The sequence below is a fragment of the Podarcis melisellensis genome (genome assembly GCF_964234715.1).
Source record: "Podarcis melisellensis genome assembly, chromosome: 2".
NCBI classification, from domain to species: Eukaryota; Metazoa; Chordata; class Lepidosauria; order Squamata; family Lacertidae; genus Podarcis; species Podarcis melisellensis.
This window is the reverse complement of record NC_138529.1, coordinates 63,461,669-63,487,303: the sequence shown is the minus strand read 5'-3', so window position 1 is coordinate 63,487,303 and position 25,635 is coordinate 63,461,669. Positions and strand designations below refer to the sequence as shown.

General features: G+C 42.2%; 1 protein-coding gene across 2 annotated transcripts in view; it reads left to right on the top strand.

Annotated features, from left to right (window-relative positions):
* Positions 1 to 23,557, top strand: part of LOC309364193 (LON peptidase N-terminal domain and RING finger protein 1-like) — a 32,427-nt gene extending 8,870 nt beyond the window's left edge. For both annotated transcript variants that reach the window (XM_081901054.1, XM_081901053.1), the window contains exons 2-12: positions 3,840 to 3,958; positions 7,647 to 7,769; positions 9,164 to 9,298; positions 9,727 to 9,853; positions 11,398 to 11,506; positions 13,971 to 14,085; positions 16,477 to 16,598; positions 17,829 to 17,987; positions 18,179 to 18,341; positions 19,383 to 19,529; positions 22,392 to 23,557. In XM_081901054.1, coding sequence (XP_081757180.1) covers positions 3,840 to 3,958; positions 7,647 to 7,769; positions 9,164 to 9,298; positions 9,727 to 9,853; positions 11,398 to 11,506; positions 13,971 to 14,085; positions 16,477 to 16,598; positions 17,829 to 17,987; positions 18,179 to 18,341; positions 19,383 to 19,529; positions 22,392 to 22,556 — 1,484 coding nt within the window. In that variant the 3' untranslated portion in view covers positions 22,557 to 23,557. The remainder of the gene's footprint in view (positions 1 to 3,839; positions 3,959 to 7,646; positions 7,770 to 9,163; positions 9,299 to 9,726; positions 9,854 to 11,397; positions 11,507 to 13,970; positions 14,086 to 16,476; positions 16,599 to 17,828; positions 17,988 to 18,178; positions 18,342 to 19,382; positions 19,530 to 22,391) is intronic.
* The last annotated feature ends 2,078 nt before the right edge of the window (positions 23,558 to 25,635 follow it).

The following is a 25,635-nucleotide window of genomic DNA, read 5'->3' as shown; positions in this document are numbered from 1 at the left end:
TTCTACATGGAGTTTGGCATGAGAATGAGGTGTGGGCTCTCAGTCCCCATCTCCATGCATCATACATTTGTATGAGAGTAGGTGCTCTCCCGGATCATCTGTCCATCACATGCTTACGATGTACACGGCTTCTTTGTGTAACTATTATTTCTGCATTTGCTGCATAATCAAAGCTTGTCCCCCCAACTCTAAAATATACATTAGGAGCCCATGGCAACACTTGATAAGATCTGTGGGTTCTACAGTGGGATGGTGGGATAAGTTCTTAGAAGCACTGGCAGCTCATGGCTTACTCTAAGGATCTTTGTCATCTTGCGATTGTTGGGTTCCGCCAGAAAAGGGTTGATCGTGATGAATTTCAACCTTCCAGCTCTAAAAGCATTCCATTGCACTTTGTTTAGCAACTGACTCTGGGATGATTTCATTGCAGGTTTCCAGATTTAAAGTTAGACACGAGGGTCAGAGTTTAGCTAATTTATGTAAGGGGAGAATGTGACCCGCAGCTCATGGCAAGCAGGCTCCCTGTGCTCCGTGGTTCTCATTCTTTCAACATCTCTGCAATGGAAACTGTTGTTGTGTAATCACTTTTCTGCAGCACTGATAGATGAATCACTGCTGCAGTACTGATAGGTGAATCACTACAGCAAAGGCAGCCCTGTGGTGTTTTTTCTTTTTTTAATTGTGGAAATGTACTGGCTGGGGACGGAGGGGTGGGTGGGCTGTTGACAGTCCAAGAACCATGTAGGCTACCAGTTTTAATTCCTCCCCTCTGAGGTAAAATAAGCACAGCTGCATCACTCTAACTCAAAAGCCAGTAGGTCCTGTCATTAAACAAACTGAATTGAGTGACCGTGTCGGATTCTGCTGAACTGCACAAGAGCATGCTTTTCAAATGAGGGTTTTGGGGCATGAATCTGCACAAAGAGAAGATTATCTGAGATATAGTTCAGATGTTTTATTCTAAATAAGGCTTAAACATGGAATCTTAGAGTTGGAAGAAACCCAAGGGTAATCTAGTCCAACCCTCTGCAATGCAGGAATCTCAACTAAAGCAAGAAAGGGGCAAGAAAGGTGCTGCTATAAACTGAGGGATGTAGACTATATGAGCTTTCTCCCAACCTTGGTAGAATCCTATGTTCATTAATCATAATAATCAATGTTATTTCTATAGCATTATCTTTTTTTGGAAATCATTTTTATTTGATTTTACAAATGTAAATTAATTACAATACCAAATACATATCCATAAAATGAGATTTCTCTGAATCTTGAGACTCCCCCCCCATCCCCTCCATGGGTCCTATTGTTAGCCTTTCCAACTGCATATTATTTCATGGTCTATGTCTTGTATCCATCCATAATGTCCATAGTATTTGTTACATTACAAGTGGGATTAAAACCCTGCTAATGTTTTCATCTGCTTACAGTGGTCTCCTAAATAAATTACAAACTTTTCCAATTCTTTCTTGAATTTCATGTCTGCTTGTCCTCTGAGTTTCCCTGTCAGCTTTCCCATTTCAGCATAGTCTAACAGCTTAGTATGCCATTCCTCTCTGCTAGGGAATTTCTATCGCATTATCAATACACATAGCACCTCTTTAAAACTTGTGGATTTTCATCTCTCTCTAAATAAATGCTGATTTCCATCCCGCACCTCTGGTGTAGATTTGTTTTTTATTTATTTACCTTAAGGCATTTGTAGCCAGCTTTTCCCTCCAAGGAGATCAAAGCAGCATCAATAGCAGATGGGCATGGTGGGGAAAAGTTGCTTATCTGACCTCCTGGCAGGTGAGCCAGTGCTGCTTACCAGGGTTTTGGGGAAGGCAGTGCAAACACAGCAGTAGGAGACTGGAGTGCTGTATAGGCTCTGCTGGCACATTTGCCCCACACTGACCTTATAGTGCCTGTGCCTCACTTCTTCCTGTAAGCAACAATGACTCATCTGCCAGGAGGTCAGGGAAGCCACTCTGCTCCACCACGCCATTTGCTACTGAAAGCAAAGCATTAAAACCTGGGAGCAAAAAATAAAATAATATGAGTAAAAAGGTAAAGGGACCCCTGACCATTAGGTCCAGTAGCAACCATATTAAATAGAGACCTCAAACAATACAGAGTGTTGCATCTGTGAGTATAACCACAGAAAGAATCCTGCATTGCAGAAGGATGGACTAGATGATTCTCAGAAATTGGGGATGTATATTCCTATCTTGCATTCGTAGTCCTACATATGTACTCATAAATAAGTCCCGTTGAGTTCAACGAGGCTTTCCCCACGTAAGTGTGTACCGGATTGCAGCCTTAATCTGTGATGGGAATTATTTTGGGCTGTGTCACACAGAACCTTTATCTCCAGTTCCTCATTTCCAACTTCCCTTCCTACTGCAACTTCAGATCTGGAAAACGTGTGTGCGTGGGTGTGTCCTGGAAGGAAACATCACTTATAGGTTTTATAGATAGCTGGATTGTATATGTGGTGAATGGGTTTTGGAGATGATGGGATTTGTGACTAGGTTAGGAGCAAATTGAAGTCACCCAAGAAGCCTATCATCTCAACCTTTTTGATGTCCACTTGTACAGTGGTTTCTGATCCCAAAACCTTGCCCAGATGAACGATAACGCAATGGAAGTTAACACAGTCTAGCTAGTATTTATTATTATTATTACTACTACTGTTTATTAATTAAATTTCTGTACCACCCTTTAGCTAAGAACTACAGGGTGGTTTACAATATAAATACACAAAAAATGCATGCCATAGTAACAGTGGCGTAGCGTGGGGGGTGCAGGGGGGCCCGGCCGCACCGGCCACAACATCTGGGGGTTAGGGTTAGGGGGTGCAAATCCACGGGTTAGGGGGCACAAACAACCCACGCTACGCACCCCCGGGTGCTGACAACCCACGCTACGCCACTGCATAGTAATAAACAAAAGCAACACACACAGTTTAAAAAGTTTATGTCACCTTACATTAACTTGGGAGCAGGGTGGATAAAAATCAATGATTTTTTTTTAAAAAATAAAAAATCATATTTTTAAAAATTTAAATCAGATTTTTTTTAATTTAAATTGGATTTTTGAAATAAAATGCTTTTGGAGGAAAAATCTTTCTAAAGATAGTTTTCTACTTAAGTTACATTATAGTCCAAAGGCTATTCATCAGGAAATAAGGATTTGTTTTAAGTTTTTCATATGTGCTAAAACTCAGTCTAAATTTTCTTTTAAAAAATTGTTTAACCACATCAGTTAACAAACATGGAATACAGTTGCTAGAATGTTATTCTTTTAGTTCAATTGTTTAAATTGTTATTAAGGAAATGATTATATTTCTCCTTCCAATAAAGTACAGCAGAAAAGTTGTTCAAATATAAACAGTTAATTTATGAAACCTCACAATGATTTCATAATTATGTGTCTATGTATTTCTAATAGTATAACCAAATCAGTAATTTTTGATATAACTGTAAAAACTGCTCTGAAAATTTATTATTCCAAAAACGAAACCTTCATCTGGTTGTTAATATTAAGATTATGCTAGCAAGAATGAGTCTTTCTGTAAAAAAAGAAGATTTAAATCAAGTCTTACTGACTAGTGATTTAAATTGTGATTTAAATCAATTTGATTTAAATCAAATCCACCCTGCTTGGGAGTGCAAGAATTTGTGGAGGAGGTGAATAACCTGTGGCTCCCCAGATATTTCTGGACTATAGCTCCCATTGGCAAGGGCTGATGTCACTTGGGAGTCCAAATAGATCCCAGGTCCCCCACTTCTGGCACAGAGATTTACCTTGACTACTGCTTCGCTAGCAACAGTTCTGAAGTGTCCTGCTTCTGCCTGTAGCTCCCGATGATCTTATGCTGAGACTATGCCGATCGGAGGTGTATGTGGCTTTGCAGCAATACCAAGATGCCCTGGAAGATTTGGAGGTGCTGTGCAGGCAAAAGCCAGAGGAGAGTGAGGTGAGTTGAATGTGCAGTTTGATGTTGTTGTCCCGGACAAGCATCTGTATTTGCCCACAGGCAAGCCATGAATGTGATGGAACTGTGTTCTGTAATAGGCTGAGTGTGCAAGTGAGATACTGTAGCCCTGCAATCAGGTGAAAAGGGAGCAGTTAATTAATGGCCAACCCTTTGCCAAGTTGCCAGGCTTAATGATGTTGAATCTACTAAGCTTATTAGAATGCTTCAAATGATCCTCCTCCTCCTCTCTCCCTTCCTCCCTGGCTACCGAAAGCCAAAAAAGATGAACTCCTCACTACTTCTGGAATATTCACAGATTCTGGTGAGGTTTTGGAAGGAAGACATTCTGTATTTGAGGAACAGCCGCCAAGATTGCCTCCCAGTTCACTGTTACTGTCAAAATTTGGTAGACAGACAGTAAACTTAAGAAAGTGTTACCAGAATATTTTTTTGGTGCTTGAATTATTGGGTGCCAGAGAAGAGGAGTGGCATTTCAGTCTATAACAAAAAACAACAACAACCACCCAAAACACAAAACCCCTCTTGAGCATCTAAGCTCCATGAAATGGCATCCTTAAAAGATCCGTTGTACTGTTTGATGTTTGTATATGTAAGTTTGCATTGGCAATGTCTCTGGTAATTTCTCTTTCCCCGGAAGTGTACATGGTCATATGTTAGATGGCTGAAAACCTCATTAACTGGAGCACTGATTTTTGAGAATGGTATTTGACTATCGTTCTATAAAGTATTATTACTATTAGTATACATCCCATCTATAGCTCTCAGGGTGGTTCACAACATAAAATACATGATAGAAACAAGAACATATACAGTCGTACCTTGGAAGTTGAATGGAATCTGTTCTGGAAATCCGTTCGACTTCCAAAATGTTCGGAAACCAAAGTGCAGCTTCTGATTGGCTGCAGAAGCCCCATCAGACATTCTGTTTCCAAAAATAGTTCGAAAACCAGAACGGTCACTTCGGGTTTATGGCGTTTGGGAGCCAAAACTTTCAAGAACTAGGCTTTTCAAAAACCAAGGTAAGACTGTAAATGCAAACCAATAACCGCCCCCTCTCCTGCAGAATAGGCTTGTGCCAGAGTAGGTAGCAGACATGCATCCCATGATGAAGGAGAGCTTCTCTTGTGTCTTTTGTAACGAAACTTTTGGATCCATGATTGTGACATGGCATCTGTGTAATTGCTGTAAGGTACATCTGTACCTTCATGGATCACTGCCTTGCCATGGCGAAGGGGCTTGAATAACTCAGAGAAGCTATGAGCTATGCTGTGCAGGGCCACCCAAGATGGACAGGTTATAGTGGAGAGTTTTGACCAAACGTGATCCACCTGGAGCAGGAACCAGCAAGCCACTCCAGTATCCCTGCCAAGAAAACTCCATGGACAAAGACAACAGGCATATAAAACAACAACAACAACAACCTCTGTACTCTGTATATGCTACAGATTTGTCCCTTTGCAGCCCAACTTGAACTGAAGCTACAGCGAATAATTTGGAGCATGCAGTGTGCAATGCAAATTCTTCCTTTGAATCACCTGAGAACATGTGACTTCATGCGATCTGACAGATGGGTGGAGCTGTTCGTTTGTCCAAGTAGCCCACAGGGGCCCATTAGCCAGATCCTGCTTCCCCATCTTTGTGCTAAACCCACAGTATCAAGAAGGGTTAGATAGATCATCCAGGAAATTCTTGTTGTCTTCAAATTGCCAGGAGAAAACAGATAGCACAGGTCTGGTGCCGGAGAGCAGAAACAAATGTGTTCACTCGCTGCATTGTGAATCTAACTTCTGAATTGCCAGGACATCGCCTGTAGCCATGGTACAGCTGTTCACTGGTAATCCTAAACGTAGACATTCCTGGCGGCTTTGTTGGGTAGATCTTCTTCGGAAACACACTAACCAAATCTGTCAATGAAGCATTAGGTTTCAAGGATAGAATGTAAACACTGCATTATGCTAATTGGTTCATCTGTCAATCCTCGTTAAACTCGGTGTGCCTAGACAACTCTATTGGGTTAAAAGAAAAACAGCACCCCACCCCAAGAACTTGTCAGGCTTCCTGTCATACACAATCTTCATTCACTCAGTCAGTCTCATAGCTTGTCTGCCAGCAAATTAATAAGGCAGAAGCTATGAAAGAAGATGGAATTCCTGCAGCGAGCACAAGTTGCGGTGGTGAACTGAACTGATGAAGCTGGCAAGGTAAAGGTGTTCGGTTTCTTTAATTGAAACAATACACAGATCAGAAGCATCAGGACAACTTTCAGAGAGAGAAGCAGCGATTAGCATGAAATCACATTAGAGTACAATAATTCATCCGTTGGTTGGGGGTAGTTGAGATTTTCCATGGTCTCAGAATGGGTGACAAGGCTTGTAAAAGTTGATAAGAATTAAAATGGTCTGGAAGTAGAATTGCCTTCTCCCATATGAGTCTGCCCTGCTGGCTTCAGAAACCCTACCAAGGGTACTATGGCTGACCACACAGCCTTTTCAGTGGTGGCATCCTGTCTTTGAACTATCCTTCCTAGATAGATTTATGTGGCACCAATACTACCATCATTTAAACATGAGCCTGAGAGATCCAGCGTTACATTTACAAACTGCGCTTTTAAAAATCACTAAGACTTTAAATAGATTTACACTCCTGCTGTTCTATTGGGTTTCCTGACTGCTATTCTGTTTATTTTGTTTGCCGTTCATCTCTGTTTTATTTGTCTACCACATTAATTCCAGCTTTTCATTTGACTGTCCATTGATTTGGAGAAATTTCTTGGAATAGTGACTCACAAACACTTAAAACAAATTTATAATATGCAGAATATGTATATGTTTGGACTAAGCAAAAATCTAAGTCCAAACTGGAAAAGGAAATGCTTTGCTTCGATAAGATTATTTGGCTTTTGCTTTGAGGAGGTGAGGGTTTACAGCAGCCACAAGATTAGGTTCAGACTAAAATTTTATGCTTGATTCAGGCTGCACCAATCTGAAGACCGCCTAATTCAACTTGGGGCCTTGAGCCTACTTTGTTTTCCCCAATCACTATTGGGAAATAACAACAACAAAGCTATAAATTTTGTTCCATTTTGACAGAAGTGGATGAAGTTTGCAAGCATAATAGCCACTCTGTAGTGGATAAATCCTACCAAATTACAGCCAAATAAGTCCAGCAATCTTCATGCCGGATGTTATACTCCAAAGGGCTAAAAGTAGTTTTGTGATTGACAGCTTGTTCAACTATTGCTGCTTTGGGAGGAAGGGCGGCATAGAAATATAATAAATGAAGAAACAAATAAATTCCAGGTTTCCCTTACTGTATTCAACAGGCTTCAACAGCATCACAAGTATGATTTTTGTACTGATGTATCTTGGTTAGCATGTGAATCATAAATAATTCCCAGTCACTGTTAGGAACATAGCATACTGTCTTATTTTAGACCATTGTTCCATCACATGCAGTGCTGTCTGCACTGTCTGACAGAAGGTCTCCAGTTCCCAGGCCTGACTTGGAGATGCTGGGTCTCCAGTTCCCAGGCCTGACTTGGAGATGCTGGGGATTGGACTGGTGCCTTCTGAATTATGCCAAAAGCAGCACACTAAGAGAAGAATATGGAAGTTCAGGAAGTCTGAAGGCTTCAAATTAAAATTCTATGTTGTCTGCTTCTTTGCAGGTCTTCTTTAGGAAGGGAAAGGTCCTCCTGGAAATGGGGAAGCAATCTGAGGCCCTGCTGCAGTTCCAACATTGCCTCACGCTGAATCCCAATTTTCATGCTGCTCAATACGAAACAGAAAAGGTATTTGTTTATTTTAAATAATTTTATGTTCCTTTAAGATAAAACTTTCTCAATGTGGCTTGTAAAACATAAAATGTGTGTGTGTAATACGCGCGCACACACACACACACACACACACACATGTATATTACAGTTTACCTAGACAACACTGTTAAAATGCACAATGGCCATTTGAATTAGCTTCAGCTTAAATTTTGGGTATAAAGAATTGTTAGTGTTGCCATGTCTGACACTTTATTGCCTCCCAGCAAAATAACATGAGATTCTTCATCTGTTTGATCATGCAGCATTGCAGCCTCATGGTTGTGCCTACACGGACTGCTCAAAAACAAAAGATGGAGTATTTATTTTGATTAGCCGCAAAACCAAACCTAACTGGCGCTTCCATGTTTACACTGCAAACTTCCCTCCCTTTGATGGCTTGAGCATGAAATAATGCTACAGGACCTTTTAATATAATCACAGCTTTGAACGGAAATATTTCAATAACGGCAGGCTCAAATGAGCCAGACATTAGTATTGCTACGTGTTAAGAGTGTACAGTAATCTAGACCAGTGTTTCCCAACCTTGGGCCTCCAGCTGTTTTTGGACTACAATTCCCATCATCCCTTGCCACTGGTCTTGCTAGTCAGGGATGATGGGAGTTGTAGTTCAAAAACAGCTGGAGGCCCAAGGTTGGGAAACACTGATCTAGACAACAGGTGCTGTGAGCATCTGTCATACTGTTTAAAACAGTTTAGCTCCTGCCATTATTATGGGTTAGGAGTAAAACACTCTGGTGAGGTAGTGTGACTGCATTTCAGAACAGTACACCATTTATGCTGACAGGGGACTTAGTTCCTGGAGTGGAAATCCTCCAATAATTTGATTTCAGGTGGGTTCTTTAACTATAGTACTACAGTCAAATATATTAGTTCAGTGTTTCCCAACCTTGGGCCTCCAGCTGTTTTTGGACTACACTCCCATCATCCCTAGCTAGCAAGACCAGTGGTCAGGGATGATGGGAATTGTAGTTCAAAAACAGCTGGAGGCTCAAGGTTGGGAAACACTGTTTAATGCATTGTGATATAAGTATAAGCTTCTGCCTTTGCATCTAGTCTCATTGCATGCATATTTTTTTAAGGCATGTTGTTAATGATTTTTTGGAGCTGCAGGAAATAGTTTTTCTGTCCAGTGAAAGGGAAAGACTAGAAGAAAAATGGTAAAGAAACTGGCTTGAAGTCTTGTTTTAGTTGTGGCATCAAAGACTATTTTAATTTGCATTTAGCTAGCTTAGCAATTTTTGACTTAAGAAACTCTTAGTAAGAGAGATACTGGTATTTAAAAGCAAGTTCTACCTTGAAGTTTCTTTTCCTTTCAGAAATATAGTAACCTGTTTTCTTCTTCTTGCCAGATTCTCGCGAATGACACCTCCCCTCTTCCAGGCACTGTTATGGAGCTGAAGAGTGATGCCAGTCAGAACTTGAAAGGGTCTAATTCAGGGAAAGAGCTAACTGCCCTTGTGTCTTTTGAAGGAGAACCCCTACAGGTAAGCAACATGGAGTGGCAGTACCAATTACAAGGCTAGCAGTAGCATGAAAGGGAGGCATGCATTTGAATATCACTTTGGATGGGTGTGCACATCATATAGACCACCTAACCAGCATACATACTGTGTTTTAGTAATTTGCTCTTGGAAATTTTATTCCTGTGTTCTAAATCTGCCTCTTGAATGAGATTCTACCTTTTTGGAGAATTGAGGGTCTTAATAATAGAGTAAAGAAGTAGGCAACTGTTGTTGCAGACAACAACTTTAGATTTCAATAAAGCAAAACGTTAGACAAGAAATGTGGGGTTTGCATGTATGTGCTTTGCAGACTACAACTGTCTTTTCATGTCTTTCTTCACCCGTTGTCTTTTTGCTTGGTCTGCTCTGGAAAGGAGGTGTTTAAGAGGATGCTTTTCTTTATGAAATAGGATTTGAAGGGAAGAAAGGAAATTTGGCTGGGAGAAGATGCTTCTGATCACAGCCAAGCAGCACTTTCCATACCAGAATGGTTGAGGAAGAAGTCCAATTCAGGTTTTTCAGCAGAGAAGGAAAGGGGTAAGGATATTAAAACAACAACAACAATGTTTAGAAGTCAGTATTATCTGGGGAAAACAAAAGGTGGCTACTTGGATCTTCATGGGAGTATGGTATCTTAACCACTATTCTCTAAACTGCACCAGTCAATTTTTATAGCTTATATTAGGGTGCAAGGTCTTAATAGAGGAGCAGAGGTCCTGTCTACACAACATATGGCAGTGTTTGGATCTCATGATATGCCATTGTTTATTGTGATAGGAATAACCCTAGCCTTGCCTGGGGCTCACACACTCCCACTGGTTTGCTTGAAAAAGAGCCAGAAGTCCTACTCAACACAGATTACAGCAAGTACTGGGTTCAGGGGTGGCTGGTGTGGTGATGCTATGGAGCTGGCCAGGCAGTGATGGTGCTACTTGGAGCAGGGCAGGATGGCAGTGAGCTGAGGGTAATTGTGCACATTGGTGGGAAGGCTGCCCTTGCCACCCTGCCCCTTTTGCCACTATGCTCTGCCCCACCATAACAGGTGTCATTGATGCTGCTTCCAGGAGGCTGTCTCCATAGTCCACGGTGCCCACTCTTGACTGGGTCTGATGACACAGCATCCTATTTGGTGTTGTTGCAGGGAAGGGGGCATCATATTAAGTCAGGCTTCCTTAACCTCGGCCCTACAGATGTTTTGAGACTACAAGTCCCATCATCCCTGACCACTGCTCCTGCTAGCTAGGGATCATGGGAGTTGTAGGCCAAAAGTATCTGGAGGGCCGAGGCTGAGGAAGCCTGAGTTAAGTGTTGCAATTATGAGATGTCAGACACTACGCAGGGCAAGTTTGCAAAATGCTGTCAGGTGGCAGGTTGCCTCTGCAAATCCCAAAAGGCCATTTCACACATTATACCGAGGCATTCATTCATTCCTTTTATTTGTAGGCAGCTTTTCCACACACAAAAATCACGCTCAAAGTAGGCTGTAACAAATAAATAGGAATGCATTTGAAACAAACAATCCAAAACCAATTTCGTAATGACATAATAAAACAATATCAAATATAACACACCAAAAACTACATTCCAATACTATAAATATAACAACATGCAGCTTCAAAGTTTCAGCTTAGTCCTAGAAACACTCCTTCCATGATTTTACTCACAGTCCCTCTCCTGCAGAAGCTTCTTATAAGTCTTCAAAGGCTTATAAGGTGGAGTAGCTGGAAAAACCGCTTCCATGGTGTTACTAGGCTTGCCACTAAGTTACTAGGTTTGCTACTAACTCCCACGATGTTACTAGGTTTGCCACTAAGTTCACATTCAGCAGGGATTCACTTTAACCCTCAGGTTTCTACCTAAAAATGTAAGGTGTGAAGGCACCATTTATTGATGCAGTTTCCCTTGTTGCTCAGGTGTAGCATGAGACCACTAGTCTGTTGAGGTACAAAGGCATGGGTTGTTCCAGTATGACTGTGATCATCATGTGCAAAGCAAAGTTGATGAAGCTGCCCTATGGACTTGAGGTGGGGTAATGTGTGGCATTCAACATTTCTCTCTTGCTTTTTCTTTTACTAACAAAGATTTTGAAGAAGGGGCATCGGCAACAGGAGCCAAGACAACCCAGGAGCATAAACCAGACTTTGCAGATCTCTTGAGTACATCAGACTTGGAATGTTCTCTTTGCATACGGTCAGTTTCTAGAGTTGCCGGATAAAGGATCACCTGTGCACTTTGAAGTGAGAACTTTGTGATCAGTCATCTGCTTCACATTCTAGCCAAAGCTTGAAAGGTGGAGAGTGGAATGCAATATATATAAGGGGAGGTGTGAAAATGACTTTATAATAGCATTTGAGAATTCAGCGCTTTTAATCATCGCAGATGAAAGTGTTGATAGACATTTATTTAACAATTTATTAAAATACTTACTATGGCCTCCATATACACGGGGCAATGCTCAACTAGGTTTTATTCAGAGTAGACCCATTAAATGGACCTAACTTTAGAATATTCATTAATTTCAGGGGGTCTGCTATGAGTAAAACTTAGTTGAATTATCACCCATGATTTTGAGTCGGGATACATACTTCATATAAAACAACACACACACACACAAACAATATAAAATTAGCCACCCTTATTTCTTTCTTTCTAGATTTATATCTTGTTTTCTCTCAGTAGATAGTGTTTTAGACTGTAAACTGCCCTGTGATCATTAGATGAAGGGCAATATAGAAATTTAATAATAAAAATACAGAGAAACTGAGCAAAGCTGATCCCCTGCATCTCTGCCTACTTCTGCCGAGTTGTATGGAAGCATGAGGTTGGGCTCTGTGCTGGAGCTTTGTGAGATATGGGTTCCCTTGGATGTCTAATTAAACACATACCTTGTGGTTTTTTTTAATGAACTTTTCCCAGCCTTTCCTTTCCTCGTTCATCAAGGAAACGACAAGGAGAAACCAATGTGAATAATGCCCCAGTGCTGATCTCTTTCTCTCTCAGGATTTAAAAGCTTAATTCTCCCAAGCCTTGCCAAAGGCTCATGGCCTGGGGGATTTATGCCTGTAATTAGGCAATATCCTTATTAGCAACTTTGTCACCCAGGCTTATCCACCTAAACTTTAGTTAAGGGAAATGAGATGACCACATGCCAATGCAGTCGATGTGAGGCTTGGCGATGCTTCCTTCAAAATGGAAGAAGGACCAATGGAAAATGCCACATGCTATCAATGAAAATTCAGTGGTTCCTTGTGATGGCCTATAGTGCCTATTTCTCCTTGTTTCGTAGCAAAGCAATTTCTTCTCATGAATGAGGGTGATGTTGTGCCTTATGAACTTCTGAAAAATTGACATTGAAAACATGGTTGGATTGATACCAGGCCATGGACACACAGACAGCAAGCCTTTCTCAGTTAGCTACCCCATGCCACCTTGGAACATTCTTGGATTGCCATCTTACCACATAAATGAGGTGCATGATCTGTTGGGTGCACCACTGACTGGAACAGTCTGTGTCACAGTGAAAGTGTGTGATATTTATTTTATTTTTACTTACAGTGGTACCTTGGGTTAAGAACTTAATTCATTCTGGAGGTCCATTCTTAACCTGAAACTGTTTTTAACCTGAGTTACCACCTTAGCAGGTGGCGCTGTGGGTTAAACCACAGAGACTAGGACTTGCTGATCAGAAGGTCAGTGGTTCGAATCCCCGCAATGGGGTGTGCTCCCGTTGCTCGGTCCCTGCTCCTGCCAACCTAGCAGTTCGAAAGCATGTCAAAGTGCAAATAGATAAATAAGTACCGCTCTGGTGGGAAGGTAAACGGTGTTTCCGTGTGCTGCTCTGGTTCGCCAGAAACGGCTTAGTCATGCTGGCCACATGACCCGGAAGCTCCCTCAGCCAGTAAAGCGAGATGAGCGCCGCAACCCCAGAGTTGGTCACGACTGGGCCTAATGGTCAGGGGTCCCTTTACCTTTACCTTTACCACTTTAGCTAATGGGGCCTCCCGCTGCTGCTGCATGATTTCTGTTCTCATCCTGAAGCAAAGTTCTTAACCCAAGGTACTATTACTGGGTTAGTGGAGTCTGTAACCTGCAGCGTCTGTAACCTGAAGCATCTGTAACCCGAGGTACCACTGTATTTATTAAATTAGTAGACCGCCCTTCATCTGCAGATCTCAAGGCAGTTCACAACATAAAACTACAATAGGAAAACACCAAATACCATATCGGCCTGAATATAAGCTGCGCTTTATTCCCAAATGAATTGCTTGATGTTATCAGGCAAAAAGAAAAAGCAAGTTTTATATAAGTGCTTGGGATTTTCAGCAAACAGCAGATTTGTGCACATACACACACAACATGCAAACATGACTCTTGGAAGACAGTGAAGCATAACACACAGTACTCCTTTCCCCATAACAATGTAATGATCTGTACTAGAGATTTTTCATTGTTAAGAAATAAGTCCCTATATACTTTACCATCAGCCATCAAAAATTAGCAATTTGGCTTCAACTACCAAACTTTCTGCAAATGGACATATTTTTTGGTACATTAAAAACAACAACAAAACTTAGCCTTGTCTGTGATGCTGCTTGGGAATTCTCTTGCCACCTGAATTTTTCACGTTTCCTTTCTTCCCCTGGTTTTTCTGCAGAATGTTCTTTGAGCCTGTGACCACACCTTGTGGCCATACTTTCTGCAAAGAATGCTTGGAGCGTTGCCTAGATCATAGACCCAACTGTCCACTTTGCAAACAGAGCCTCAGAGAGGTAAGAGGAATCTTGCAGGATGTGTGCATAATGGAGGAAAAGGAAGGTCTGGATTTGTGTTCAATTTAACCTGAATTAGAGCTTTTCTTTGTGCTTGAGGGGAAAAGATCATTGTAGATTCTATCACTGTGAGTAGGTGATGGCATTTCTTCAATTCCATTGTTGACCTGGATAATTGTTAGAAAAAGCAGCATGTTACTTAAGTGAAGTTATGACAGGTGCAGTGCTATGGTAGAAATCGCTGCACCTGCTTTCTTGCTAGGATCATCAGACCAAAAGGTACTTGGCTCGTCTCCACGTGCTAAATCAATGTGGGTTTGTTGAATATTGCCAGGTATGACTTGCATAGATAATTGTTGATTAAATGGAAACATTATATTTGCATTAGATGTAGAAATGATTAAATCATGCTTTCAGCCTCCAATTAAGAGGGTCCTCTGAGCCACAGGTTTATTGCTGAGCAGATGACATTACTGAAATGGGAAATCACATAACACATCCCATAATAGAGAAGGGTCAATAGCAGACACAAGCAAACTGGTCTCCTGTGAACAGGTAGCCAAGTAATGGAATAGGAAAGCTAATCTACAGACACGAGGCAAATACAGTCCCCCCCCCACCTTGGAAACATCAGCCTAAGTTATTATATGGATGCTATAGATATGGTTTCTGTGGGCCATATCCTGCATAGGTAGAGGTCCCTCCCCCCATGCAACAGGATTCACATGAAGAAAAGAAGCAGTTGACATGATGAGTGAACAATAGTTGTGATTTCCTGCTTAAAGGAAGCAATTAAGGAAGACATTGTCATATTACTTCAGAAGTAGGCTGCCTTATACTGGTGAGACCATTTGCCTACCTTGATCATAGAAGAGTAGAGTTGGAAGGGACCCCCATTATCATCTAGTCCATCACCCTGCAATGCAGAACTATTCCGCTATTTCATACAGGTATTGAACCTGCAACCTTGGCATTATTAGCACAACGCTCTAACCAACTGAGCTATCCAGGACCAGTATTGTCTACAGTGACTGGCAGTGGTTCTCTAGGTTGTCAGGCAGTAGACTCTCCTACCTGGAGATTCTGGGGATTGTAGATGCTTTGGGCCTGAGCTACAGCCTTGCCCTGATTTAATTCCACAGAGTAAATGCTCCCACACCTCGGTTTCCATATTCTCTCCTTCCTCTACCTGACTTTTGTGCTTTCTAGACTTACACATAGACAGGAGCTGCTCACCTTGTGGGCTGGAACCACAGCACTAGCCTCTTGGCAGCAGCACCACTGCTGTTTACTAGGAGGGGTGGGTTGATATCCACGTCAGATTTGCTCTGCTGCTGTAGTCATGCAGCCCTGACTTTTCCACTACTTTGCCCCTCCCAGTAAGTGGCAGTGCCAGGAGGTTATTGCTGCAGCTCTGCCTCACTTGGGCGAGGCCCTCCTGATAGTAGATACTGGTTTGTTCATCATGAAAGCCAGAAGAAAGAAGGCTGTGATGTGTGTTGACTCTAAGTTCTTTTCTTTTTTTTTAATTCTAGGTAGCACAACATAGACTCTGTTAATAAGAGGGAACTGATCTCAAATACTGTAGTAGCAATATCAAACATGAAAAAGGCACACGCCTTTCTCCTTCAAATTGGGTTTGGAAGCCCTGTAGATCTTTGTTTGAAAACAAGCTAACCTGGAATTTGGTTTCTGGTGTTGGGATGTACAGTGGTACCTCGGGTTAAGTACTTAATTCATTCTGGAGGTCCGTTGTTAACCTGAAACTGTTCTTAACCTGAAGCACCACTTTAGCTAATGGGGCCTCCTGCTGCTGCCGCGCTGCCGGAGCACAATTTCTGTTCTTATTCTGAAGCAAAGTTCTTAACCCGAAGCACTATTTCTGGGTTAGTGGAGTCTTGTAACCTGAAGCATATGTAACCAGAGGTACCACTGTATCTGATTTGTGGTCTGGGCTCTCAAAACTAGATAATTACATTTTGTTAAATAAAGAAAGAAAAATCATTCTGTTGTCTAGAAAAATGCACAAGGACCTATACCTCTCAAAAAAGAGGCCTTCCCCAACCTTGTTTCACCCATCATCCCCAGCCAGTATGGCCAATGGTCAGGGATGATGGTAGTTCCTGTCCATGTACATCTAGGGACCCAGGGTTGGGAGAGCCTACTTGAAATGGTGAATCCTTAATACATGCCATAATGATTTTTCTTCCTCATAAAATGAAAGTGATGCCTTTGGGAATCAGATGTGGGGAGAGTGGGATTAAAGCCAGGTCCTCTTCCTGGGCTTGCCATAGGCATCTGGTTAGCCCCTGTGAGAGCTGGATGCTGGACTAAATGGGCCTTTGCCGTGAACCAGCAGGACTCTTCTTACGATGTTATGGTTTCTTCCAGTACCTGAGAGCTGGAAAATACAACACCACTCTTCTGCTGGAGGAGCTCATGATGGCTGTCTTCCCTTTACAACTTGCAGACAGGAAACGTGTCCACCAGGCTGAAATGGCAGAACTTTCAAAGTAAACAGAGACTTTTGCTTTCTGTTTTGTAGTGTCAGGGCTCAGGTCAGGCGTAGGTGAGCAATAAAACGACAGATCTCCAGAAGTCAGTAAAGTTAAGTCTTCATTCAAAGTGAAACGAAAGCACTCTGGCCTAATACTCCCAGCAACCCTTCTCTGCAGGGCTTTCCCAGTTGAGGCAGGTGTGAGGACTGAAGGACCCCGCTTTCCCTGTGTCCACTAATGCTCCTCCCCCCGGGTCTTTCCTAAGCAGTCTCAAACTTCACCTGCACACGACTGATTTCTGCTCAGCCTGCTTCATTTCCCCACATGTCCTAGGAGATCAAGGGGAGTTGTGTGGAGCTGGAGTCTCCTGGGCTTCTTCAGTGTCCTGCCTCCTAGCCCCACACCTCTCCAGCCCCCTCTTCTGTATCAGAGTCTGTACTGTCCTCTGCCCCCGACTCTTCCTGCTCAGTAAGCTCTGTTATCTCCCCAGCATATGGCCCTTCCTCCTCCTAGGCTGCTCTTCCTCTTCTCCCTCTGACCACTCATCGTTGTCCCACCACCATTCCCCTGGCTCTGAGCTGTCTTCCCATGAGGGGTTCCCCATGGTGGCCCTGCAGCTGCCTGCATTCATCCACTTCTCTGGTTGGTCTTAAACAATTGCTTCCACCCCCAAAGTGCCAATGCTGCTGGATAGGCCCATTTAGCGGGAGGAGGATATGGGAGAGCAGTGGCTCCATGGCTGTAGCAGTGCTTGGGGCCTCAAGCAGTGTTGGGCTCTGGCAGCAATGCTTCGTGAGGGCCTAGTGTCTCAGGAATCAGATAAGATAGGTAGCAGTTCCAGTGGGCCCTGCCAGGGCAGCTAGACCCCAGAAAATGTGAAAGGTGCGAAAAGGACGTGGAAGTGAAGAGTAAGGGAGAGGATCAGTCTTCCCTATTCCTTTGGCAATGACTCCCCTTCACAGCTGCCTAGATCCATTTGTGTGAGAGAGCTTGTGCCGCATCTCTAAGTTGTATAACTGTACATGTGGAGCATACACCACTTTGGCACTCTCCAGATGTTTTGGACTACAACTCCCATCATTCCTGACCCCTGGCATCGCCAGCCAGGGCTGATGGGAATTGTTGCCTGAAACATCTGGAGAGCTCCAGTTTAGCGAATTATTCACATGTGCATACGTACAAGTAGAATTTATTTTAGCCACACTGAGAGCATGTAATTATGCTTTTTTCTCCTTCCTTCTGCAGCTTGACTAAGAATATCCCAATCTTTGTGTGCACAATGTCCTTTCCAGGCATTGTGTGTCCCCTTCATGTCTTTGAGCCTCGCTACCGCCTCATGATGCGAAGGTGTCAGGAAACTGGCACAAAGATGTTTGGCATGTGTATGTATGAGAATGGGAAGAGGTAAGTGGCAGAGAGATCCTGGCAGAGTGGCGCTGACCTCTCTAATCCCTTTCTTCCTCTATTGAACTTTAGTTGAGATTCCTGTATTGCAAGGGGTTGGACTAGATGACCCTAAGGTCCCTTCCGACTTTACAATTCTACAATTCTTTTATTCTATGAAACCATCTCAATATTGGTTTCCTTCTCTTCAGTTTTGCTGATTATGGCTGCATGCTGGAGATTCAGAAGATAGCATTTCTACCTGACGGACGCTCTTTAGTGGATACCATAGGCAGACGGAGATTCCATGTTTTGAGACGTGGGCATAGAGATGGCTACCACACTGCAGATATTGAGTATCTGGATGATGAGAAGGTGAGTAAGGTGCCCCATGTAGCTTATGGCTACAGTAATCATAACACGGAATAGGACAGAGGCAATAAAGTGGCGTCTCCTCCATTGGCCGTATAACGTATGCGCCAGCTTTGGTGATGGGGTGTATGTGGCAGGCATTCATCTTACTGAGTTACTAAATCATTGCAATGACAGGTGCACTTTGTTGATTGAAAGTTCTGTGCAGGAGAAATGCAAAACTAGTAGGGCTGTCAACCAATTAAGGAACTTGAGCTGATGTGTTAATCTGCCTTTCAACTGATTAATCAAATTAAAATTTCAGACACACAAACGTGCCCTTTTAGGATACTGATGGATGTGGGAGAGCCAATTTATTGTTAGAAGGAAAGGCCACCATTCAGTGCGGTTAATAGGAGACATATTTGAAAACCAAAATAACCTCGGGTGGCGCTGTGGGTAAAACCTCAGCGCCTAGGACTTGCCGATCGCATGGTCAGCGGTTCGAATCCCCGCGGCGGGGTGAGCTCCCGTCGTTTGGTCCCAGCTCCTTCCCACCTAGCAGTTCGAAAGCACCCTTAAGTGCAAGTAGATAAATAGGTACCGCTTTATAGCGGGAAGGTAAACGGCGTTTCCGTGTGCTGCTCTGGTGCCGGTTCGCCAGAGCAGCTTCGTCACACTGGCCACGTGACCCAGTAGTGTCTGCGGACAGCGCTGGCTCCCGGCCTCTAGAGTGAGATGAGCGCACAACCCTAGAGTCTGTCAAGACTGGGCCATACGGGCAGGGGTAACTTTACCTTTACCTTTAATAGGACACATATTTGAAAACCAAAATAATCTCAAAAAAGGAGAGAAGAAAGCATGGCATTAACTCTCAGCTTCACCAGCTAAAATTTGCCGACTGCCAATTAGTTACCTAAAGCTTTAGTTGACATCCCTTTAAATCAAGGCCTTGTTGTTCGTACAGAGCTTTTCTCCCTCTTTCCGCCCTTCTTATCCTTCCCCTTCCCCTTCTCCATCACCTCCACTTCTTTTGTTCTTCCATCTGCTGCTCTCTCTGCAAAGGTGGAAGGAGAAGAACTGGCTGAGCTTCAAATTCTTCATGACTGCACATACCAGCTAACTCAGAGATTTTATGAACATGGAGACACCACCTTCAGACAGCTTTTGATGCACCATGGACCTCTTCCTGAGAAAGAGGAAGATATACAGGTATTGGCGCTTTCTCTCTCCAGGCTCCTAGAAATGGGAGCTGTCCAGATTCAAAAGCACAATGTACTAGTGAAACACAATATACTAGGGAAGGGTCAGAATAGGAGAAAAGTACCCAATGATACAGACACTCTCGCATCCCATTCTGTTTCTCTTTTTGCTGAAAAATCATGGGAGATCCAGTCTTGTTAGATCTGGATGCTTCAACAATGTGCAGAGTGACTTGCACTGGCATGCAAGCCCACCCTAAGGGCCTAATAGAGCATATACACTGTAGGTTTGCACTGGCCTAGCTGCCTTCCCAATGGGCAAAATGCTCACAGGATTCTACATACAAGATGTGTGGACCATTTATTAGATAACATAATAAGGTGAGGAACCAGTAGATGCACGGCACTCGTAGATAAAAGCAGCATTGAAAAAATTACCCCAGTTCATGGAGTTGTGTTGGTTTTGGCCCCTTATCTCAAACTCCCCTTTAGTGAAGTGACAGCTGGTTGACTCAGCCTAACGGGGATACTAATAGCCCAGGCCATTGTTAATGTTATGCTTTTCACACTGTTGAACTGGCTGTGCCTATGGCGATGCAAATGGCCTGCTGCCAAGTTTAGCAACAGCCTTGTTTTGAAAGAGCTCAGGAACAGTGCGATCATTTGCATCCTGTGATTAATCTGTTCCATCTTCTTGCTGGCTTGGCGAGATGCAGGAAGTTAAGAATAGCCTTACTGAGATCAGTGGACTGTCTCAAAGACCAGTAGCCAATCTCTACAGGTGCCTGCCAATCTTGGCTAAATTGTGTGGGGGAAAGAACACAATAATACTGAAGGAATGAGGTGAAGATAAGACTTGATGCAGCATGATCAAGTGTTGAATTTCTGTTTGTATACTAAATGAGACTTGGCTATAGATTAAAGCACCAAACAGCTCCTCCAGTTCCTTTACATCAGCCTTTCCCACTGTGGTCCTCCAGGTGTTGTTGAACCACAACTTCCATCAGTCCCAGCTTTACATCATAAGATTTTCAGAGCAGCCTGCCATTATGGATAAACTGATGCTTTGCTGTATGTACCTTAACTGTGGGAATGGAAAATTTGGTCCTTTGTTAACTTGCTACCCAAGGCCACTAAAGTAACTTTTGACCTCAACCTTGAACTTTAGACCACAATGTGTAATCTTCAGGCATATTTGATCAGCCAAGAACAATTTTACAGAAAACTAAGCTCTTGCGTTGGTCTCTCAAGGGACATGGGATGAATCAAAATATTTGTTTTCTTTCCCAAATTTATTTCTAGAGCATATGTTTAAAATATGTGCACACTGCTAAATAGATAAATGGGTCTATTTACAAGCTTTTCTTATGGCTTCTCAAGAGACATTGCCTGAATTTATTGCCTGGGAACTAAGCAAGTTTTTTAAATTACAAAAAAGGAAAAGGAAAAAGGAACTATTATGGTATTTTCTTTTTCGAGTGTGTGGTTCATTGTTTTGTTACTAGTTTGGTTTTTTTTAGTATGTCAAGTAAATTGGGTGCTAAGCAGTTTAAGATTGTTCACTGTTTAAATTCATGCGATGTTTTAAAAAGTAAACTTTTTAAATGCAATACATCCATTAAATATGAACTTTTAATGCATATTTCCTATGAAAGTAAACTTTAATTCTTTTGATGGGAAATGCAGATTGCAGTATTGGTTGTGTGATTTCCTAGAGAAAGGTTACTTAATATTTGGTCAATGGACTGTCATTGGAGGGCTTCTGTTTACATATCCATGGAACCAATACACTGTCATTCCTATTCATGCTTTTTCCACAAGATGCTTCATCTTGGGCCATGCAGCAGAGGCAAGAAGAGAAGTCTGTAGAAGGATTTTCTACCTGGTGTATTTTTTAAAATCCTGGCAGTGAAGGACTTTCCAAATCAGTCCTGCAGCTATTTTCTAATTCATGGTGGTAATGGGTGGGTTTCTTTGCACTGCTAGTTCTTCTTATTAAATGAGTGTACAGTCTATGTACCTGTGTACACAAATAGTTGAGCTGTACCAATCAACTTGCATATTTTTTCATACAAACACTTGTACATATGTAGAGACAGTTTGTTCCTTCATTCAGTATAGCATGTGAAGAAGCCTGTTAATTTGGGTAGATTCTTTTGTCAAATTCTACCCAGTTGGTTGGTTAATTAATTAAAGTACAGGAATTATTATCTTGTTGAAGAGCACAAAACCTGCATATCTTTATTCTGGAGCAATATGGAAGTAGGAATTACAGCTCTGAAAGAAGGAACTCTTTCCTATTCTCAGGAGTTCTCAGCCCTTATCCTGATCTTAAGTGGGGAAGGGGCACATTTGGTTTGGTTTCTGTTGTTATTTTTGGTTTGGTTCCTGACATTATGTTCCCCCTTACTGTTCTTATTTAGATAATTTCTAGGCAACCTTTCAATATAGTACTCCCAGAGCAGCATACAACCTGTGAGATGCTTACATTGAAAAGGCGTAAGAACGAAACAAAGATAAAAAGCACAGAAACAACAGCTGTATGTTTCTGAAGAGTAATATCATAAAATTAATTGAAGGATTCTATTTATTTAAGAAATTTATGTCAGAAGCTCATGGGATGGGCTTACAGCTTAGTAACATAATAAACAAGACAAGATGCATACATCAGCCATCACTGTTGCAGGTGGGGAATGCAGACTAATTAGCCAAAGAAGGAACAATCCCTTTATGCTACTTAACATACCTTGGTGTTGCCAGATTCGTTGCCCTTAGTTACTGCAACAGAACAGGCCATAACTGATTCCTCCATGAAGTGATATGGAACCCCTAGCACAATGAGTTAATGCATTTTCCCTTGTTTTCTCACAAGGCATCTCCAGATGGACCAGTTTGGTGTTGGTGGCTTATCTCCATCTTGCCCCTTGACTTGACCCGCAAATTGACGATCTTTTCTGAGACCTCTCTGAAGGCTCGTCTCACTCAACTGAAGCATATTCTGAATGTCATTCTGGAAAGTCGTGACTACAACAGCTAATTCTCAAGCCTCATTCCCAAGAGAAGTTGTGTGCGTATGCATATATATATATATATATATATATGCAGAAACAAAGTGGGTTTTTGCTGTATTCACCTACCAGTTTTCTTTCTGGGGTTGGGGTAAAGCCTTAACCTGTTCTTCTATTTCTTTATTTCTTCTGTGTGTTTCAGTTACTTCTTTTCATTGTAGAACTGACCAGCAATAGGCCATGAACCAGATAACTGAAACTGTTGTGCAATAGTAGCAAGATTCAATAGCAAAGATGTACCGTCCACAGGAAATATCCCTTGAAAGACTTTAGTTGGCCTTGTTGGGTCTAAAAGAATGCAGTGATCTAGATGTGAAATCTGTCCAAGAAACCTGACTACCATTGTGCTAAGTGAAGAAACTTCTGAGCAACTACATCCCTTGAAAGCAAAAACCAAAACCCCACCACGAATGCTAGGACTTCCTGGGCTTTGTCCTCTTATGTCATTTAATGATGCTTGTGTACAATTATTCAAAGCTCTACAAAATGTATATTGTGTATATTGTGCCATTTCTTCAACTTCAACTTAAGCAATCTGCTTGAAGTTACAGAGTAGGATAGAGAAAGACAGGATCAATAAAGGTATCTGTATTTTCTTTTCTTCGGTTGTTACCTCAGAAGGGAGCGACTTTCCTCAAGGCCACAATGCAGGAGCAAAGGGTTAAAGCCTCTCCCTTGCACCTCAGCCTCAATTCAAATTGCACCCCTTAACCCTGCTAGCTGCATTTTAACTAAAGAAAAGTTATGTGGGAGAATACACCACAGGAGTCATGTGTGGCTTGGCCCTTAAGACATTGTGAAGAGAAGAAAATTGTGGAGAACAAGGGTATAGCCAGGGATAGAGAAATTGTGGACCTCCCAATGTTGTTGGACTGTAACTCTCATTAACTGTAGCTAGTGTGGCCAATGGTCAGGGAATATTAGCAACAATAGCCAAAGATTCCCCACCCCTGCTGTAGTCATGTGATAACCCCCCCCCCAACTACTTCTACATAATGTGGAAGTAACACTCCAAAGAAGAAATCACTTCTACAGAATGGAGCAAAGAGCTAAAACAGTTGCTGTGGTCTAACATGTATTGGCCAAGAATCACCCTACATTTCAGAGCATCAACCAACAAGGCTAAGGCTTCAGCTCTGTTGCACTGCCTAGTTATTGTGTGCCTGGCTAGGCAGTTGCATGAAATACAAAAACACCTTGAAATGCCAGCTGATTATGAGTGTTACAGGCCTCTTATCTACATAGAAGATGGGAATGTTGTGGTGCTGATAATATCAAGGTTGCAGGTTGGATATCTGTATGGGACAGCTGCATATTCCTTCATTTCAGGGGGTTGGACTAGATGATTCTCATGGTCCCTTCAAATGCTGCCATTCTATGAGTAACAATTATTAGGCCAAATCAGTGCTTTTCTTCTAGAAAAAAAGGTGCTGATGGTGTGTACCCTTCAGTACCCTCAGAGAAAAAGCACTTGGCAGAATGACCTCAACTGCCACCCAACTGAAAGACAGAGATGTGAGGAATGAGCAACAAAGCATGGTGTGCTTGATTACAACTGTCCCGTTATTGACGTCTCCAGATTTCTAGCTCTCTTGCCTTTTGGTTGACCTTAAATTCTTTCCCAATGACATCGAATAATAGTGTTAGGTACAGGGTACAGGTCCTCTTATTTAGAAAGAAGATTTAAGACTTTATTGTAGGCAGGTGAACCTTCTGTTCAGAAAACCCCAACAAATTATTTTGACAGATTGTCCAATAATTGCCACTTTACAATTAGCAATGCACATGTTCACCATCTCCTGGGCAACCACAATCCTTCTTACTAGGTTCATCTGCCCAACCACCTGGTAATAGGATAGGAATGGTTCAAAGAGAAAGGAGGGAACTTGCTGAAAATCCCCCAAGCAAATCAGTATGATGCCAATATGTCTGGAAATGGTTGCTGTCTTGAGTCAAGTTGAGGACACTGTTATATGAATAAAAAGGGTGGTGTAAGTCGAATTTTATTTTATTAACTCGTTTCCTCTCTGCCAGGCTTATCCTGGCTCAACGGGCAGTAGCCCTGCTCCTAAATGGAATTTGGGACGGGGCTATAGTTCCACCAGCTTCCTACACTTAGGATTGCTCTGCTTATCAGATAACTTAGGGAGTGCCAAGCTACCAAAATGCCTATGAGTGCGAGTTTTGGGCCTTGTCTAGCTTTTCTCCATATTTGTTACCTCTGCTTTCTTACAGGATGCAAGTGTCTCACAGTCTGGAAGCTTCTGAATCTGGAATCTGTACTGTGTCTAGAAGGTTTAGTATACAGACTTGAAAGGCCATCATGTTAGCTCCTAGAAAGAGCAGGTCTGAGCAGTTCTCTGCTTATCCTGGACTTTGTATGAATGAGTCAAAGTGGTTTTGCCTTTGCCTGGCTGCTTTCCCCTGGAAAACCTGCTCTTTAGTACTAAATTGGAGCAAATGGCAATCCGCAGAAAACCCGATTGCCATTTCTTCCAATCCATTGCTAATCCGTAGGTTTTCCCAGGGGAAAGGGGCAGGGTAAACATAAGTGTGAATGAGCCCTTTGTTCTTAAAAACACAAGGAGAAGAAAACCAGTACTTTAAGTTACCATTGTAATTATTTATTTTTCATTGCCTGCTTAAACTTCACTGCAAATGTTGTTTTCTTTAATGGATTGCAAAGGAACAGAGGACATCAACATTGTCTAATGTCCTGAATTTTTCTGTTGTGGGTGGCTAGGCTGGTTCTTTTTTTCATCTTGAATTTCATTCTGTATTTATTTGGTAGCATCTGGAGAGATATTATTTACTTTATAAGCCGTGCAGCATTTTGACATGGTTCTCCAGCCAATCACAGTATCTGTCCCATTAGCTAAAAGTCCTAAGTCAGGATAAGTGATATTTATTTATAGAGTATAATTGAGATTCCGCAGCCTCGCTGCCTGTTTTGTCATGCTGGCATCAGCTGTTTATTTCTTTCAAATGTCTTATTCTAAACCATTTGAGTCGAGCTCATTCTTCTGTACAATGTGCCTCATTAAGGGG